Source organism: Colletotrichum paranaense (genome assembly GCF_030867605.1).
Source record: "Colletotrichum paranaense strain IMI 384185 chromosome Unknown Scaffold_6.1, whole genome shotgun sequence".
NCBI lineage: Eukaryota > Fungi > Ascomycota > Sordariomycetes > Glomerellales > Glomerellaceae > Colletotrichum > Colletotrichum paranaense.
Window position 1 is genome coordinate 2,335,583 of NW_026848964.1, and position 15,807 is coordinate 2,351,389.

Here is a 15,807-nt window from a genome sequence, read left to right on the forward strand (position 1 = left end):
TGAGGTCTTGTCTCAGTCTCTCAGACATGGGTTGCGAGGTCTCCTAGGTTTTCAGTGCTTGGTAACGGTACTCTTGAATAATCACGTCGCCGTGCTACTCCATGTCATAGCTGGTAAGCTCCAGCCACCAACGATGAGATGCGAATGCATCATCTACTTATCTACATTGCTGCAGCGCTGTCTCGAGTTCCCTAGGTACAACAACAATACATAGTCTACTTGGGTGATTCCGATCATTATTTCTCGTCTTATTCCATTCCCTCTGTTTCTGCTCTCATCTCTGACTTTTTCCTTATGTAATATCTTGAACACTTTGACCGGGAACCGCAGATTCGACTGTACCTACTACCTACGCCAGGACCTCTGCTTCTGGCCAGCGGACTGGCTGGTATTGACCGTCAATCGCATGTCTGATTCAGCACAGCAAAACAGCACAGCGAAAATCCCTGGGATATGTGTCTTTCTTTCCAATGATCGGCCATCCTCCGGTCACTTCGAGACTTGCCAAACGCCTCATAATGGATACGACCTACAGTTTTTACTAGAAATGAGCCGAGTATTTCGTCTTACTGCCAGCGCACACTACCAAAAAAACCAAGGTTCCCATCGGATCTTACCAGCTTAGGTAAGGCACAGCTCGACCGCTACAATAAGCGAACAGATGTCATTGGCTGCATGCACATCCCGCCTCACTTGTTCCTCTTGCTCTGACGGTGGCACGGTGAAATGGGAGAGAGAGTGTGGGGGGCTAGCGCGCTCATTAATCCTGGCGCGGGCTGGGTGTGAACGTGTTTTGGAGCCCCGCGGCGGGTGCTTTTCGGCAGCTCTCCACCTCTCACCTCCCTTGGCCAGAATTGTGAGGTAGGTGAACAGCACCTCACCTCAAGACTCGAATGAGCCCGCGCATGTAGCGGTACCTGGTGTCTGTCTGGGTGTGGTGCATCGCTGATTTCGCATCCCGTGCGCCTGCACTCTTCGCCCTCAGGTTCACTTCACCAACCCTTCACCTCCGGCATTGAAACCCCATCATCGAGTCATGAAGCAGTGACACTCGACACTCCCACACTGACACTCCCATGCTGCTGGCTGATAGGCGGCAAAGCCACACTGGTAACTAGGTACTCGTTCGAATTTCGCGGTACCAGCGGCCAATCCGGCCCATCCCATTGGAATCTCCGGCTTACCGCTGTCATGCGCCTGAGTCAACCGACTGGTCTCTTGTTTTCTATTTTGGAGGTCGAACCCTGCCACGCCAGCATCAGATGGGTTGTCGAGCCAGATGGCTGGCAGATGCCAGGCATTTGACACTTGACGCTATTCTCGTTGGCCTGTGATGCCATGCCCATCGCTCTACCACGCCTGTCTCTATCTATCTGTGGCATGGAAGCTCTCGAGGCTCGTGGGGGATCGGGCAAAGCGGGCGACGTACCCCCAACCGACAACGTCCAGAAGCTACCTAATCACATGTACCTAACACTACGGGATATCTTAGGGGATTCCAAAGAAATCGCATCTCGATTCTGCAGGATACCCTATTAGTTACTACCCCTCCTCACAGATCCTTGGACACGAGAAAACGGCTCTGCACAACCCACAGTGCTACCACAGTGACCGCTTGTCACGCATTGGCGACTGACCTGTCCGATCTGTCCTTCGCTGCTGGATGACGTCGTTTAGTCCTCCTGCTTCGGCCTCTTGCGCTGCATCTCACTGCATTTCCCAGACTTTGGTGCTTGTTTGTGTGAGTGGACCACCAACAAACACGGCGCGACCGGCTGGAGCATATCGCAGCTTTCCAATCGGCACGCGGGGTATTGGAGAGGCTTGCATTGGATCGCCCCAGATATCCCTGGCTCGCAGAACGGTGAACCCTGAAAACGAGACGACGAGAAAGACGCGAGACATGCGCCGGGCCAGTTGGATGCCTGTGCGGCCCGCCGTCCCAACCAGGCCGTTCTCTTACTGGTCGCCGTGATCACCGCCGCCGCGCCGCAAGCCATCGTTCAACTACACTTGGACGCACTGGGGGGTTGATTAGCCAGCCCAGTCCAACATTACACACTGGTGCGATTAAGGGCGGGGACTCAAACGTATATACCTATGCGCTGCGCTCCCACACCGTTAAGTTGTTCTTGACCGAACGAGCAACCATCCCATCTCCGTCACTGAAGTTCGTCGAATCTTTGTCGTGTCGGCTCTTCACTGTGGTTCGGCACCGAGGAAAACGATCGTGGAGGTGGCGCATTCCCCTATCCCCTTATCCGGGAAGAGATCCGGTTCGACCTATTGACTACGACCGGACCCCCTTTTCCGACCTTCACCATGGGCGGCGACGACAGACGACCGAGTCTCTCCAGCATGGAGCAGACCAGTACCAAGGCCAAGTTGGGTGCCGTTTCGGGGGTCTATATCCCCGTCTGTCTCAATATCTTCAGCATTCTCATGTTTCTCCGTTTTGGCTGGATTCTTGGTCAAGTTGGGCTTTTGGGCATGCTTGGTTCGTCAGCTACTAACACAGACGCGCTCACTCCGTCTAAGCCTACACTAACAAAAAACCACAGGACTACTCGTTACGGCTTATCTTGTAGACTTCTTGACAACGCTCTCTCTGTCTGCTATAGCTTCAAATGGCGAAGTCAAGGGCGGAGGCGCCTACTACGTAATCTCGCGGTCTCTTGGCCCTGAGTTTGGCGGTTCCATCGGGATGCTCTTCTACCTCGCTCAGGTCCTCAATACCGCTCTCAATGTTGTTGGTCTCATTGACTGCATAAAGCTGAACGTCGGGGGGTCTTTTCCCCAAGGCTACTGGACTGTCTACATGCTCCAAACCTTGGCTTTGCTGCTCTGTGCTGGATTGTGCTTGGCCGGGAGCGGCATATTTGCCAAGGCTAGCAATGCGCTGCTTGTCATATTGAGTCTCGCCATTATAAGCATTCCGATATCTTCCACGTTTAAGTCTCCCTTTCGAGATGATGGACTTGGTGTACGATTCACCGGCTTTAGTATCGAGACGTTGGTGGACAACTTTGCTCCCCATACAAAAAGCGAGTCTTTCAAAGGATTTGAAACTTTTCGAGAGGTCTTTGCCATCCTGTTCCCAGCCACGTCAGGAATCTTCGCAGGGGCTTCAATGTCTGGAGATCTGGTAAATCCTAGCAAAGACATCCCGAAGGGAACTCTCTGGGCGATGATGACCACCTTCATTGCGTACCTGGTTGTAGTCTTCTCCATGGCTTCCACCACAACGCATGCTTCATTTCTCAACAACACAAACATTATATCGGTCACGAGCTTGTCCCCACCTTTGATCCTTGCAGGAGAGTGTGCCGTCACCTTCTTCTCCGCCGTGATGGGACTCATTGGTGCTGCCAAGCTCATGCAAGCCCTGGCCAGAGACAAGTTGCTGCCCGGTCTGCTGCCATTTTCGAAAGGAACGAAGAGGGCTGATGAACCAATTCAAGCCATTATTCTCACATATGTACTTGCCCAGATCGCCATGTTCGCCAATTTGAACCAGATTGCGACTTTAATCTCCATGGGCTATCAGGTGAGCACCCGCTTACTCAGTCTAGACGAAGCTGTTTGGGACTAACAGAGAGCAGATGACCTTCTTCGTCATGAACCTGGCATGTTTCCTACTCAAGATAGGATCAGCTCCCAACTTTCGGCCTGCATTCAAGTTCTTCAGTTGGGAGACAGCTTTTGCTGGCAGCATCATGTCTGCAGCGGCCATGTTCTTCATCGACCAGACTTATGCGGCTACTGCAGTCTGCTTGCTCATCTTTCTCTTTTCCCTGATTCACTATCTCAGCCCACCAAAGCGATGGGGTGACGTCTCGCAAAATCTCATCTACCACCAAGTGAGAAAGTACTTGCTGCGATTGCGGCCGGAGCATATCAAGTTTTGGAGGCCCCAAATCATTCTGCTCATCAACAATCCTAGGAGCCAAACTCGACTGATTCAATTCTGCAACTCCGTAAAGAAAGGCGGTCTCTATATTCTCGGCCACGTCATTGTGACGGACGATTTCAACAGCGGCGTTCACGAAGCCAGACTTCAACAGGCAGCATGGACAAAGTACATCTCGGAGTTCTCCCGTATCAAGGCCTTCGTGCAGCTTACAATGTCCCCAACCATCACCTGGGGTATCCGAAACTTGATTCTATCGGCTGGGCTAGGGGGCATGCGGCCAAATATTGCCGTCATGGGATTCTACAACATGGACGAGCTGCGAGATTCTCGACCTTCTTTCCAGGTTCCGAAAGCACCGAGCTCGTCGAACATGAACGCCCGCCCTCAGGCCAAAGCCAAAGAGAGGCCTTCACGCAGGAGACGAGGCGACACATCAGCGCGCCTGATGGAAGGCAGGCTGCCTACGGATGTGATGAAGACAGAGGGCATGATGAGTGTGACCAGTTACATGACTATGTTGGAAGATCTCGCTCTGAGGTACAAACTGAATGTCGCAATTGGCAAAGGCTTTGAAGATCTGGAAACGCCGCGCAAGGACAAAGCCAACGTCAAGAAACATCTCGATCTCTGGCCAATACAAATGTCGGCAGAAGTTCTGTCAGATGGGAAAAGTGTCTTGACAACCAACTTCGACACATGTGAGCAGGATTATTGTTTCAATACGAATTTCGCTGATACATTTGCAGATACTTTGATTCTCCAACTAGGCTATATCCTCTACAGCGTTCCGACATGGCACAAAGTATACAATATTCGCGTCATGGTGTTTGTGGAGTACGAAAGTGAAGTGGAAGAAGAAAGGGCGCGAGTCAAGGCCTTGCTAGATAAGCTGAGGATCGAGGCCGAGGTCATCGTGTTTTGGCTGGCTTCCGGACACCTCAATACGTATGAGCTGATCATCAACGGCCAAAGTAACGACCTCGAGTCTCAGATTATGGTCCACGATATACTAAAGGATGAAGAGTGGTGGGACGACCTGCAGAGGTTCCGAGGCCGTGAGCCAAATCTGAACTCAACCGAAGAGCTTACGTCTTTCGCGAATATCATCGAGTCAACCGCAGGGCGGCCTGGCGTGTTCAACCCGCATGTATCACTGGACGATATTGAAAGTGGACGGCGACCAAGTCTGGTGCACTTTGGGGAACTGCCCAGGAAGCCGACGGTTTCGAGGTTGTCCCGCCTTGGCGTCAGTGTTGGAATTCATACGTCTCACTTGGGAGATGAGGTTTTTGAAGACGCCTCTGGCTCCGACGGTGAGATGAGTGATCAAGAACAACAACCATCTTGCCTTGATTCCGATTCTGAATTTGAACCTGGCAGCAGTGACTACAGCGAGGACGAGATGCCAGAGGTCGACGCTCCCCGGCGGCCGTTGTTACTTGGGCGAGGACGAGGGCGAAGCCAGAGCGACGACCTACTCACGAGTCCATCGAAACAAAAAAGGAGCAAATCGAATAAGAGCGCTGCACCGGCAGCATCATACGGCACGATGGTGTCACAAGCTCGTTCTGAAGGTCAGGCGGGCCCAAGCCACGTGGGAAGGGTCGAAAACGTGTCAGCGCCTCCAACTCCGCTGGAACGACCTGTGCTTGATCGAAACATATCTGCTCGTTCCATGGGCGGGTTTCGGTCGGCGGGTATCAACACTTACGATGCGACCTCGGGAAGTGTATCAGGGAAAGCAACCCCAGCAACGAGACCAACGCTCTCTCGACAATCATCAGCAGTGAGGTTCTCAAGTCGTCCAATGCCGGAGACCAGAACCGATGTGGAGGGTGCGTCTGGTCCGACAATCATGTTTGCAGACACCACCGAGGAAGAGACGCCGCGGGCGGAACAACCCGCATTCTCAAGACAGTCCTCTGCAGGACGGTTCTCCAGTCGGCCTGTGCCCGAGATGACGGTGACGGCGGCTGAAGAGTTCGAGCCGAATAGTACGTTTGCGGAACTCTCGTGCAGATCACGCAAAGCTTCGGTCGCGTCTACTGCAGATCTAGGCGACGTCCACATGAACATGGCGGAACTTGTGGGACGCTACAGATTAGACTCGAGACCCGACGCAGACGGGCCCGGCTCGCCCTACTCGACGCAAGGCATCTCGCTCTCGTTCAACGATTTGCCATCGCGAGCGCAGCATGTCATCCTCAATGAGCTGATGCGGCAAAACAGCAAAGATACAGCCGTCATGTTCACCACGTTGCCCGTGCCCACGGAGGGGACTTGCCAGGATGAGCTGGCGAGCGTGCAGTATCTATCGGACGTTGAAGTCCTCTGCCACGAGCTCCCTCCCGTCATGTTGGTCCTGAGTAATAACATGACTGTCACGGTTGGGCTATAGTCTGAACTCGTGGTGGGGCAATGTCTCAAATCCTGCGAGGGAGAACATCCATGATAAGGTCAAACCACGCGGGGGTTAATTCATACTTTGGCGTTTATTTTTTTTCCAGCGTGTCGGCGGCTTATGTCGGGGATCATCACCCGGAACAAAGGAATGTGGTGGTAAACTCTTTTGGGGCCGGCCACATTCCTCAGTGTCTTTGGCTGAAATGAGAAGCTATTCAACTAAGCATTCTTTGTCTGCCAGCGACCGGACCACCATGATGGGCTTTCGCCTGCAGCCTTTACAAAGAGTTTCCCTCGACGGTGCATAAGCAGCTTGAACTCTCGCCATCCAGGTTTTTCTTCCCCTACCTCGGATGTCTGTCAAGAGGAGTGGTTTTCATGGAAGCCTCTTTTGAAGCCATGGACATTAAACACCCAACCCCGCCGGCATTGCCTTCCTCATGGACAATCCCTCAAACAGTCAACATGAATGATCATGGAAGGAAATCGACTTGGACCACGCAATTGTCGCCGTACCTGAAAGGCCTCAAGATAAAGAACCTCATGACGTCTCCTAAATCACCAAAGTCACCCAAATCCCCAAAGTCGCCAAGGTTTCCACTTTCACCCAAATCGCCGAGATTCCCTCTATCACCCAAATCACCCAGAACGCTACCGCCGAAGCTTCTCGACGAGGACTCGTCATTTCGAATTATACATACGCCTGACAGGCCGGAACGACCGATATCAAAACGGGCCATCCCGAATGACGAACAGTGCATGGCATTCCTTATGTCTTTGCAGAGACAAGAAGAACACAAGAGGGGAGGCGTCAAGACGGGCCTCAAGATGTGGCCGTACCCGGATGAGCAGGAGGCCGAGGACCGTAGGTATCTGCGGAGCGTGAGGGTCGAAAGTGTGCACTTGGAGGAAGCTCGTCTCGCGAGGACAAATTCCTCCGGTCCGGCCAAGGTTGTGGAAGTGGGCAGAAGCTCGACCAAGTCGACGATGGCATCACGGCGATCATACCACACCAGCACACCCAGCGTTAGTGACGCAGGGGACGTCGAAGAAAAGCCCCGATGCGGTCTTACAGTGGCCGTGGGTGTTGCCCCCCTCTCTCCACCGCCGACTGTGTCCCGCAGTCAATCAAGGCTAAGCTTTCACACGCCAAAAGCCAATACATCTCGCTGGTCCGATGACAGCATCGAGTCCCTCTTCTCGTCGAGGGACATGGACTCGCCATGCCCTCAGCGAGTTACTGTCTGCTCATCCTCCGACGCGCTGTCACCCACTGTCGTCGGGGACGAGTCTGTTGGCTCATACTCGCCTCCCCTTCTGACGCCAGTGAAAGACCGGCCTGCTACACCGTTCACGGACCCTCGTCTACGGGCGACATCCGAACCGATGACGCCTCCGCCTTCAGATCACATTGTTCACCAGATGAACATCAGCCCTGAGCCGGTGCCGCGGAAGTACTCATGGCGCTCTTCCAAAGATACGATCCTCAATACAGGGGCCCCGATATCAAGATTCCAGTCGTGGCTACCAGAAGCGCGGCCGGAAGAGGATTTCGAGGGGGGACAGCAGCAACAACAGCAACCTGAGCCGGAGGTCTACGGCGAGTGGGCGGATTACTACTTTGAGGATGGCAATTTCTGGGATGACTATTCGGATGGCGATGAGGAAGGAGATGAGACTAAGGTGGAGGAAGAGGAGGATATCGACGCCGTCGAGAAGGAGGAGCAAGAAGTCGGCGACGAAGAAGAAGAAAAGGAGGAAGGGAACGAGGGTCAAAAAGACCGGCTTCGGGTCGACGATGAGGAGGTTTATCCGCGCTACGAGAGTTTTATCAAGGATTACAAGAACAACGTCATGAATATCACGGTTACGGAGGTGTGAAGGTTCTTCTTCGACGTTACTTATTTCGCCCATTCGGATTTGGGGAGTTTTGAGGATGGGATGATATCTCAATCACCTTTCAGGGGTTTGAGACATTGTAACAGTATTGTATGAATTTGAGATTTAGTCGCGATTACCCACTCGTTATTTCGGAACAAAAAGAAAGCCTTTATGATTTGTTACCTTTTGGGTCACCCTGATGCTTCAATATTATCGATGTCTCTGTAATGTTCGTGTCACATGACATCACTCAACTCCCTTGGGCTAACAACTTAGATGAAAACTGACCGAACCGCGCTAATAGGCTAAGTACAGGAGCTCCATACATCACGACGGAGACTGAGAGTCGAAATACCGCACCTAACAAGAGCATCTTGGGATGCCTCCATCCCTTGACTTTGGGTACTACGAGGCGATGTCTCTAGCCCCTAAGCGATACCAACATCCTTCCAACTCGCTCGGTCGAGGAAACCCCCCATTTTCGAATCCCCATTATGACGGAACCGAATAGAGTGACACGATTGATTCCATCGTCGTATTCTTGGACATTCCCCTCCCCCCCCCCCCTAAACCAAAAAATGATCGATGTTTTCACTTCTAATATTCGACCTGGGGGAGAACAGGCTTATCGGGATCAACCCAGTCCGTAGGGCCCTCGATACCGGGCCTGCAGGCATGGTGAGCCCTTTCCCACCACTGCTGGGTCCAGATGCACGGGCCCGGCGGAAGGCCGCCCCTGCGGGCAGCGTCGTTGCAATACCTCCAGCGGACGAGGGCCTCTCTGCACAGTTTCCGCTCCGGTTGGTTGCAGCACCTTCTGCGGTACCAGGTGTAATAGGAGCGGTTTGCGTCGGCGTGGTCGACGAGGAAGAGAAGGGCTGCGAGGAGGAGGACGAAGTGGTGGAGTCTTATGTGCATTTTGTCGGAGGGGTTTGGTTGTGAGTTGGGTTTTTGCTTATTTCGTTTTTTCTGAGAGTTGAGTGATTTTTGTTTGGAGCTGAGGTATGGTGTGATTTGATCCGGCGATGTGTGGTTTGGTGACTTGATAGCAAGAGTTTGATGGAGAAGTTATTGGATTGAAGGAGGAAAATAGGATGGATTGTAGAAAACTAGGTGCTTTCCTGAAGTATGCCGACAGAAAGAGTCTTCAGAGGAAGTGGAAGCTGTGTCTAGTTTGGAGGCCAAGATAGCCATTAGTGAACCCTGAGGATATAATTCTACAACCTTGACGGAACCGATGGGGAGTGTGAGGCAATCTAGGAATCCCGTGCGACTGCAGAATTTAGAACCATCATGGTTGAGAGCCGTGTTAATTCAGGTCAGGCACGGGAGACAGTCGGGTTCTGCTCATTCCGCCCACCGACAAGAGTGAAATAAGACACTGGTTACCCGCACATACTAAATACACCTGGAAGCTTGGAACTCTTGACATATTTCATCAGAAAGACCATTGTTTCTTCCACTATCCAGGTCTCCAATGCACCGACGATGGCTTCAATAAGCTCGACCTCCCGCGGTGTATGCGGCTCGGTGTGGCCCAAGCTCCAAGCTCCCAAGCTCCCCCAAAACTTTCACCTCACACCTGGTTTAACCCTTTCGTCTTTCTCACACAAACTTCATCTCATCCACGAATTTCCTCACGCCATCTAGTCATCCTTTCCCCTCATGACGCGCAATGCAGTGAGTCAGCGGCCGGAGAGAAGAAACACACAGAAAGTAAGCGTGCGCGCACCGCGGTAGATGCCTCGCCTACCGCCCTGCCTCTTCCGCCGCGCCCACGCCATCTCACCCCATGCCGCCGTCCTCCTGCCGGCGTGCCGCGATGTACCCTCCGCGGTGACCGAGCTTCGCTGGATCAGGTCGCACGTCGCAAGCAGCGGTAGGCAGCCGTCATCAAGAGCGCTTCTGCCCAGCCAAGATGAGCAAGAAACCCGCGTCGCACGCCTCTGCGCAAAACGCGGCCGCGGCGTGCCCCTGCAGTACGTCCTCGGCTCCCAGCCCTTCGGAGCACTCGACATCAAGTGCCGGCCCGGCGTGCTCGCCCCGCGCGCTGAGACGGAGGCGTACGCGATCCATCTGGCCGACATAATCGCGCTTGGCCAGCTGCCTGGTTTCGAGAACAGAGAGCTGCGGGTCGTGGACTTTTGTACGGGCACTGGGTGTATCGCGCTCGCGCTGTACGAGCGTCTTACACGATGGGCCAAGAAGCTCAGCGTCGCGGGCGTCGATGTCTCGCCCATCGCTATCAATCTCTCGCGAGAAAATTTGCGGCACAACATGGCTTTAAATTCACTAATACCGCCGTCCCCCGACAAGGAGGTGACTTTCCGAAAAGCAGACGTCTTCCAGGAGGCTGATATGCAGTCGCTTCAACGATGCGATGTACTGGTATCAAACCCGCCGTACATATCACGCAAGGTTTGGACCTATGGTCAGGGCCAGATGGGCTACTCTGTGCGAAAGTACGAGCCGAAGCTCGCGCTCGTGCCGGGGGAGATGGTGCCTACGTATGGGGGGTGTGACCATGCCGACGTCTTTTACGCTAGGCTGCTCGACATTGGAAGTCGGCTACGGACGCGAGTCTTACTATTCGAGGTGGGAGATGAGGAACAGGCTCTTAGGGTTGTCAAGCTCGTCAGACGCAATGACTTTACGAGGCATGCTTTGTGCGAGCTCTGGAGGGACTGGCCAGACTTGTCGCCCGAAGAAGATGAAGTGAGTTCATTCCATGTCGATGGGGAGATGATTACTGTCAAGGGCAGCGGGAATGTTCGATCAGTCCTGATTCGTCCATGAGACTGAGTTTCAAAAAGCTTGGATATACACGCATTTAAAATACCATCCCACATCAGAATATGTCAGGCGCTTCCCATATTGCAAGAGAACAAATAATACGGCACACAGTAGTCAGTTGCAACAATTCCGACTTCACAAGGATGAAGTATGGCAAAAGCAAAAAGGTACTGCCCAGAGGCGGATTCGAACCGCCGTCAACACGGATCGCTGTATAGAAGAACCACAACGTATCATCCTAACCAACTAGACGATCTGGGCCAGTGGTTATTGATGGAAGCGTAGGTCTGGTCACGATTTAAGAATCGTTCTCAAATTGTGGGTGGGGTTTCTGTCGGTTTAGCGCCTGAGACCCCTAATCTTTAGCGGTCGCTCAGCGGGCCCAACGTCTGTAACCGCTGGACCTCTGAGGGCCTCAGGGCGCTTCTACATGCGTGCCTCAGCTGGCTCACTCCTGTCTTTGCGGTTCACAACCGACAGCTTTATCGAAAGAGACGAGGCAACCGAATCTGTGTCATGAAACAAGGGAAGCAACGGCGATGAAGTCATTTCCCGCGAGGAATCAGTGGTGTTTCCACTCTGATTACACAGAGACATCGTGTCTCTGCTGCCCACGGTTCAGCTGGACCCTGTGCGCCTTTAGTGATTGAGATTAGACAAGCGGGGTCCAGATGGCGTAAAGAAACGTTCCAGCCATGAGCTTGATCATCAACGGTCGGTTGCGCGTGTGCAGCCGTCGGCGCCCTTCGGATCCAACGATCCGGGTTGTTCCTGAGATTTCAAATTGCGCGTGAAAGCTAAAGAATTAAATGAAAGGGGTCTTCCCTTGCAAGCCACACCAAGAGACTGCGCCATGCCGTGGTTCTTTGGAATGAGGCCGGAACGGCAGCGGGAAAGGGTCCAGATGTGATGAGTGGAATGCTAGAAACGTAGATCAGCTCCTGTCATGATTGACTGCGTCTGAGGTTCCTTGCGACTTGGATTGATAGTAAAAAATGAAGGCGTGGGAGAACTGCAGCCTGGAAAATGAACCTCTTCCAGGATGATCGGATTGATCTCGATATCCAGCTTCACATGATTGCTGTAGAAACGTGAGTTTCTCGTGACAATCTGATACATGGGCACACCATTTCACGGGCGAGGAGCCTCTTCGACTATGGAGACGAATCAAGGTAGAGTGCCAGGATCAAGATTTCGGCTATCTCATCACGCCGAATCAGGTCGGAGGCACCGTATCTTATCCGACATCAGCTTCGGGCGGGGTATAGGCTTCGACTCCGGATCGCACTCACATCAATGATTCAGGGTTTCCCAAAACATGGCATCCGGAAAGCACGTTGTCAAACCATCCTCGCGAGCCTTGGCAAATCTGGATTCCGGAGGCTTCATCGACTTGGAAAATGAAGCCAGTAAACTCCCGCAGTACGACCCAGCTACGTGCCCTGATGGAGTCATTGACCTCTCCGGTGCCATCAATGGTTTGATGGGCGATGTCCTGGCAGAAGAGATGAACCGATTTTCCAAGGATTACGATTTTGTGAAAGGCATGAGTAGCTTGTAGTCTGGTCGAGAGTTTGAACTGACATGATCTTACAGCAACTCGATACGGTGATGTTATGGGACCGAAAGGTGAGTATCAAGTATATTCCAAGGCCTTGATACTCTTTGCTAAGAATAGGTTGGTAGAGCTAGCCGATGCAATGAGTAGCTTTGTGAATCGCTATTTCGGTCCTGCGCGGTTAGTCACATCCGTTGACATACTGGTGACCAACGGCGTGACCTCACTCATAGACATGATGGCATTCGGAATGTGCGATCCAGGCGAGGGCATCATGGTCATCACTCCAACTTACATGATGTTTCCCCACGATCTGTGCGCCAGAGCAGGCGTCAGCCTAATCAAGGTCAACCCCGAGCCCATTGAGAGCCAGTTTGACGAGAAGACTGCCCCTTTGCTCATTGAAGCAATGTCCAGAGCCTACATCACAGCTCTGGCAGACGGTATTGTCCCCAAGGCCCTCCTCCTCTGTAACCCGAGCAACCCCTGCGGCCGGACCTACCCAAGCACTTCCCTTGTCGAGATTGCGAGATTCTGCGGACAGAAGAACATGCACCTTCTATCCGACGAGATCTACGCCATGTCGACCTTTGCCGGCACAACGGACGCAGATGGACAGGCGCTTCCCCCATTCACCTCCGTGCTAAGCATACAGGATGATCCACCTCGCGGTGTGCTCGCTGAGAACATCCACTGCATGTACGGCGCAAGCAAAGACTTTGGCTGCGGCGGTCTGCGGCTCGGATTCCTCGTGACGCGGAACGAGCTCCTCTGGCGTTCTCTGAGGCGGTTAGTGCTGTTTACATGGGTCTCGACTTTCTCGACTGCATTCTTCACGCACTTCTTGCTTGACGAGGAAGCCGTCGGTAGACATCTTAAGATCTACCGTGAACGACTCGAGGCGCAGTATAGGTTGACCACGCAGTTCTTGAAGGAGAGCGGAATTCCATTCGTGCCGGCCAACAGTGGGGTGTTCATCTTCATCAAGCTGACGGCTTGGTTGGATCACGGTGAGCATTCGGCTGAACGCGACGGAAGCCGCGAGATGAGACTCTGTCGATATCTTTTGCATGAAGCAGGTGTCTTTCTCAGTCCTGGAGAAGTAGGTCTTTCATGTCGACTAAACTGTAATGAGATGATTGACATTCACATAGCTCTCCCTATCGACGGTTCCGGGCTGCTTCAGATTGGTCTACACCGACAAAAGGGAATATATGCCCATAGCTATCCAACGGCTAGCAAAGGCACTGGAAGAGCTCAAGCTGCGTCCTGCATCACAGTCTTCTTCGTCCTCAATGAGTGGCCAAAACATCAAGGGCACCATGAATGTGGCAGAGGACTTGACGAGGGTATCACGGCGGACGTCGATTGCGCGCTTCTTGCTTTGTCAAAGAGCATGACAGTGCAAAAAGCATCTTGCCCAGGATGAAGATGAGCCAACGATGATGATGAGAAGACAAAAAAATAAGATGTAGCTGCTTCATGGCGCCAAAACACAAAAGTGATTGACCAGCCTGGGGGTCGAACCCAGAATCTCCTGATAACACATTTAGTCGTAGTCAGACGCCTTGCCATTGGGCCAACCGGCCATCAATACAAAGGCGAGGCTTAGCGTTGTTCTTGAAGGCTATCGTTACGCCAACCAGCGCGATGCCGAATCAAGGATCAGCCGTGGACCAAAAGACCTTGCCTTCAACGGAATCTGCTGTTATGTGATATTCTAAGTCTTCGCCAGCATTTCTTAGCTGTCAGTGATAAGACTGTGAGTGCTCGCGATGTGAGAATGATTCGAAGCTGTCTCTGTGGGTACCGAATATGCAATAAAGCGATCCACACAGACAAACACTTATTCACTGGCACTGCAAGATCATCAATCCTCCTCTATAGCAAGAGGGAGCAAACATGGACGCATCGTGATTTGAATCTTGAATTTCGTCGAGAAATGAAAAATTGTAGTCTTCTGGTCAGATATACACGGTGATGGGCACATTGCCGACCTTTCAAGATGTCGTTTCCTGACAGATCGGTCGCTCACTTGCTGGGCTCGAATGGTGAGTTGCGTCGTTTGGCCATTAAACTCATAGGCCAAGAAAAGACAAGAGTCGACTTCCTCGGCAGTTTACAAGGATCAGAGGCTGACTTCAAGTAGGACCCGTTCATGCTGTCTCATATTCAGCATCGCCAGGAACATACATCCTCACCGGTTCAGCGGACCGCAACATCAGGCTCTACAACCCGGCATCTCACAACCAGCCCCAGCGCTACGGCTCAGCCATCAACAGCAGCAAGACGCCGGGAACCACCAAGCCCGCCGTCCCCGAAGCCCGCCTCATTCAGACCTACACAGCCCACGGCTACGAGGTCCTCGACCTCTCCGTCTCCTCTGACAACGAGCGGTTCGCCTCCGTCGGCGGCGACCGCGCCGCCTTCCTCTGGGACGTCGCCACAGCCAAGACGATCCGCCGCTTCGGCGGCAACGCGCACGGCCACACGGCGCGCGTCAACTGCGTCTCGTTCGCCGGCGACGGGGACTCGCTCGTCGTTTCCGGGGGCTTCGACACGAGCGTGCGCGTATGGGACGCCAAATCCAACTCGGCAAAGCCCATCCAGGTCTTGGACGAGGCCAAGGACGCCATCACGGCGCTCGCGGTGAGGGACGCGGAGGTCATTGCGGGCAGCGTTGACGGGAGGGTGAGGAGCTACGATGTCCGGATGGGACGTTGCGTGACGGATGTCATTGGGGCGAGCGTGACGAGTCTCAAGCTCACGCGGGACGGCAAAGCCATGTTGGTCGGATCGTTGGACAGCAAAATCCGGCTGATGGACCGGGAGAGCGGGACGTGCCTGAAGACGTACGCCGATGACGGATGGAGAAATGAGGAGTTGCGCGTGCAGGCCGTCCTCGGTAGCAAGGAAAAATATGTCATTGCAGGCGATGAGCTTACAGCCGGCACGGGACCTTCGGGTTTGAACGGTGACGGCAAGATATGGGCGTGGGACCTCTTGACGGGCAAGCTGGTTGCAACGGTCCGGGTGCCGTGCCCAGAGGGCTTCGAGCCCAAGAAGAGAATGCTAGGTAAAGATGGCAAGGAGAAGGAGAGGAGCAACGTCATCAGCTGCATGGCCTGGAGGGCCGATGGATGGGGAGATCAGTTCTGCGTCGGTGGCACGTCAGGGATAGCTACTGTCTTTGGTTCACTCTAGAAGTCATATATGATGCATCGCTATGATATAATCGCAACAGTGATGAGGTATCGTC

The 15,807-nt window shown here is 53.2% G+C and overlaps 7 protein-coding genes across 7 annotated transcripts; 5 read left to right on the forward strand and 2 right to left on the reverse strand.

The window, feature by feature from the left end:
- Positions 1-621: 621 nt before the first annotated feature.
- CPAR01_08438 (uncharacterized protein) lies at positions 622-855 on the reverse strand (the record flags this gene model as incomplete). The annotated part of the gene is made up of 1 exon (XM_060492706.1): positions 622-855. A coding segment is annotated over one exon (234 nt), but the record flags the coding sequence as incomplete, so codon positions are not given.
- Positions 856-2,322: 1,467 nt separating this feature from the next.
- On the forward strand, positions 2,323-6,311 carry CPAR01_08439 (amino acid permease; the record flags this gene model as incomplete). Its single annotated transcript, XM_060492707.1, has 4 exons — positions 2,323-2,497; positions 2,562-3,547; positions 3,603-4,611; positions 4,660-6,311. The coding sequence occupies 4 exons, from the start codon at positions 2,323-2,325 to the stop codon at positions 6,309-6,311; spliced, it is 3,822 nt and encodes a 1,273-aa protein (XP_060349077.1).
- A 404-nt stretch (positions 6,312-6,715) lies between these two features.
- CPAR01_08440 (uncharacterized protein) lies at positions 6,716-8,197 on the forward strand (the record flags this gene model as incomplete). The annotated part of the gene is made up of 1 exon (XM_060492708.1): positions 6,716-8,197. One exon carries the CDS (start codon positions 6,716-6,718, stop codon positions 8,195-8,197), a length of 1,482 nt encoding a protein of 493 aa, XP_060349078.1.
- Positions 8,198-8,794: 597 nt separating this feature from the next.
- CPAR01_08441 (uncharacterized protein) lies at positions 8,795-9,115 on the reverse strand (the record flags this gene model as incomplete). Its single annotated transcript, XM_060492709.1, has 1 exon — positions 8,795-9,115. The coding sequence occupies one exon, from the start codon at positions 9,113-9,115 to the stop codon at positions 8,795-8,797; it is 321 nt and encodes a 106-aa protein (XP_060349079.1).
- A 747-nt stretch (positions 9,116-9,862) lies between these two features.
- CPAR01_08442 (HemK family methyltransferase) lies at positions 9,863-10,993 on the forward strand (the record flags this gene model as incomplete). Its single annotated transcript, XM_060492710.1, has 2 exons — positions 9,863-9,877; positions 9,938-10,993. 2 exons carry the CDS (start codon positions 9,863-9,865, stop codon positions 10,991-10,993), a joined length of 1,071 nt encoding a protein of 356 aa, XP_060349080.1.
- Positions 10,994-12,308: 1,315 nt separating this feature from the next.
- On the forward strand, positions 12,309-13,948 carry CPAR01_08443 (uncharacterized protein; the record flags this gene model as incomplete). Its single annotated transcript, XM_060492711.1, has 4 exons — positions 12,309-12,540; positions 12,587-12,619; positions 12,677-13,650; positions 13,703-13,948. The coding sequence occupies 4 exons, from the start codon at positions 12,309-12,311 to the stop codon at positions 13,946-13,948; spliced, it is 1,485 nt and encodes a 494-aa protein (XP_060349081.1).
- Positions 13,949-14,553: 605 nt separating this feature from the next.
- Positions 14,554-15,752, forward strand: CPAR01_08444 (WD domain-containing protein; the record flags this gene model as incomplete). Its single annotated transcript, XM_060492712.1, has 2 exons — positions 14,554-14,599; positions 14,698-15,752. 2 exons carry the CDS (start codon positions 14,554-14,556, stop codon positions 15,750-15,752), a joined length of 1,101 nt encoding a protein of 366 aa, XP_060349082.1.
- Positions 15,753-15,807: the final 55 nt, after the last annotated feature.